General features: G+C 45.1%; 1 protein-coding gene across 1 annotated transcript; it reads left to right on the forward strand.

Annotated features, from left to right (window-relative positions):
- Positions 1-290: 290 nt before the first annotated feature.
- Positions 291-945, forward strand: LOC106817435 (UDP-glucuronosyltransferase 2B7-like; the record flags this gene model as incomplete). Its single annotated transcript, XM_014822097.1, is given in 2 exon segments — positions 291-433; positions 804-945. Coding segments are annotated over 2 exon segments (256 nt in total), but the record flags the coding sequence as incomplete, so codon positions are not given.
- Positions 946-1,364: the final 419 nt, after the last annotated feature.

Raw genomic sequence — 1,364 nt, forward strand, 5'->3', positions numbered from 1 at the left:
TTCCAAGACTCTGTCACTTTACCCAAGGAAGTTCTCAAAGGGAGCATAATGTAATGATTCAGCTAAGTGATGATGAGTACTGGACGAACTTTCGCTGAACGTGCACAGTGTATCCGGGTGGGTCCAAGACGAGTGGCTCCGGGATGACTAGCCGATGATTCACACTTATTTAAGATTTCGCACTATTTTATTAATCTTATAATTTATTTCACCCCAAAATCTAGGGGACAGCTGTACCCCTTGCCCTCCTTCCCAGACGTCCCCGGAAATAGTATAATTTAGTTCGTATTTTCGTTGTCGTGTTGGCATACATGTGTCAATGTGTTGCAATCTTCCACAGGGGGTGGAGCCGTACATAGCTGGTGCGGGAGAGAGGCCCGTCATCTTCGTGTCGTTTGGCACGTTTGTATCGTCGATGGAGTTTCTACCAAAGGTACGGACGGAGTCAGCACTCCGCAGGCACTAAAAGCTTACTGGTTGCTTCTCATACGTAGTGATAATCCGCCGGTACCAGAAAGACAATGGCTGCCCTTCTTACTTGTTGACACTCCGCTGATACGGAAGCGTTCTGTCAACCAAAGTGTTTACTTTCCACAAAACAGCTGCATAATCTGATTATTTTATACAGGTCGGTTTTTTAATCTAACTTCTTGAATACACCACATCTGTTTGTATGTACTTGGATATCTGAATCTGCACGATTGTGCAATTGTCTATCTGTGGCTTATCATCGGCTCAATTTAAGGCGTTGACTAAATTAACTTATATGTGCACGTGACTTGCTGATGATCTTACATTTGCAGGAAGTGCTTCATGTTATCTTGGAGACATTTGGAAGTCTCAGTGATTACTTCTTTGTTTGGACAATTAATCGCGGTGGCGTGGATCCGATCATACCAACAAATGTGAGGGTGTTCAATCGAGTACCACAGAATGACATATTGGGTAGGTGTCCGATAGATGGGAAAATGACACACGCGTGTGCGCACGTGTGTGTACGTGCGTAGGCCTATACATGCGTGCTTCCGTACGTGCATATATGTGTGCATAACATCACGTGTTGTGTGCTTTTATGCGGGCGGGCGTGTGCGCGTGCGTTTCAACTCTATTTCCTCAGTACCTATAAAGATTATACGTCTTCGTCTCACGCCGTATCTTTCAGGGCACCCACAGACGCTACTAATATATCTCAAAATCTTTAATGTTTATTACACCTCAGGGTACCTACACACACAACACACACACACACACACACACACACACACACACACACACACACACACACACACACACACACACACACACACACACACACACACACACACACACACACACACACACACACACACACACACACACACACA

The sequence above is a fragment of the Priapulus caudatus genome, unplaced genomic scaffold, assembly GCF_000485595.1.
Source record: "Priapulus caudatus unplaced genomic scaffold, Priapulus_caudatus-5.0.1 Scaffold1724, whole genome shotgun sequence".
Taxonomy (NCBI): Eukaryota; Metazoa; Priapulida; class Priapulimorpha; order Priapulimorphida; family Priapulidae; genus Priapulus; species Priapulus caudatus.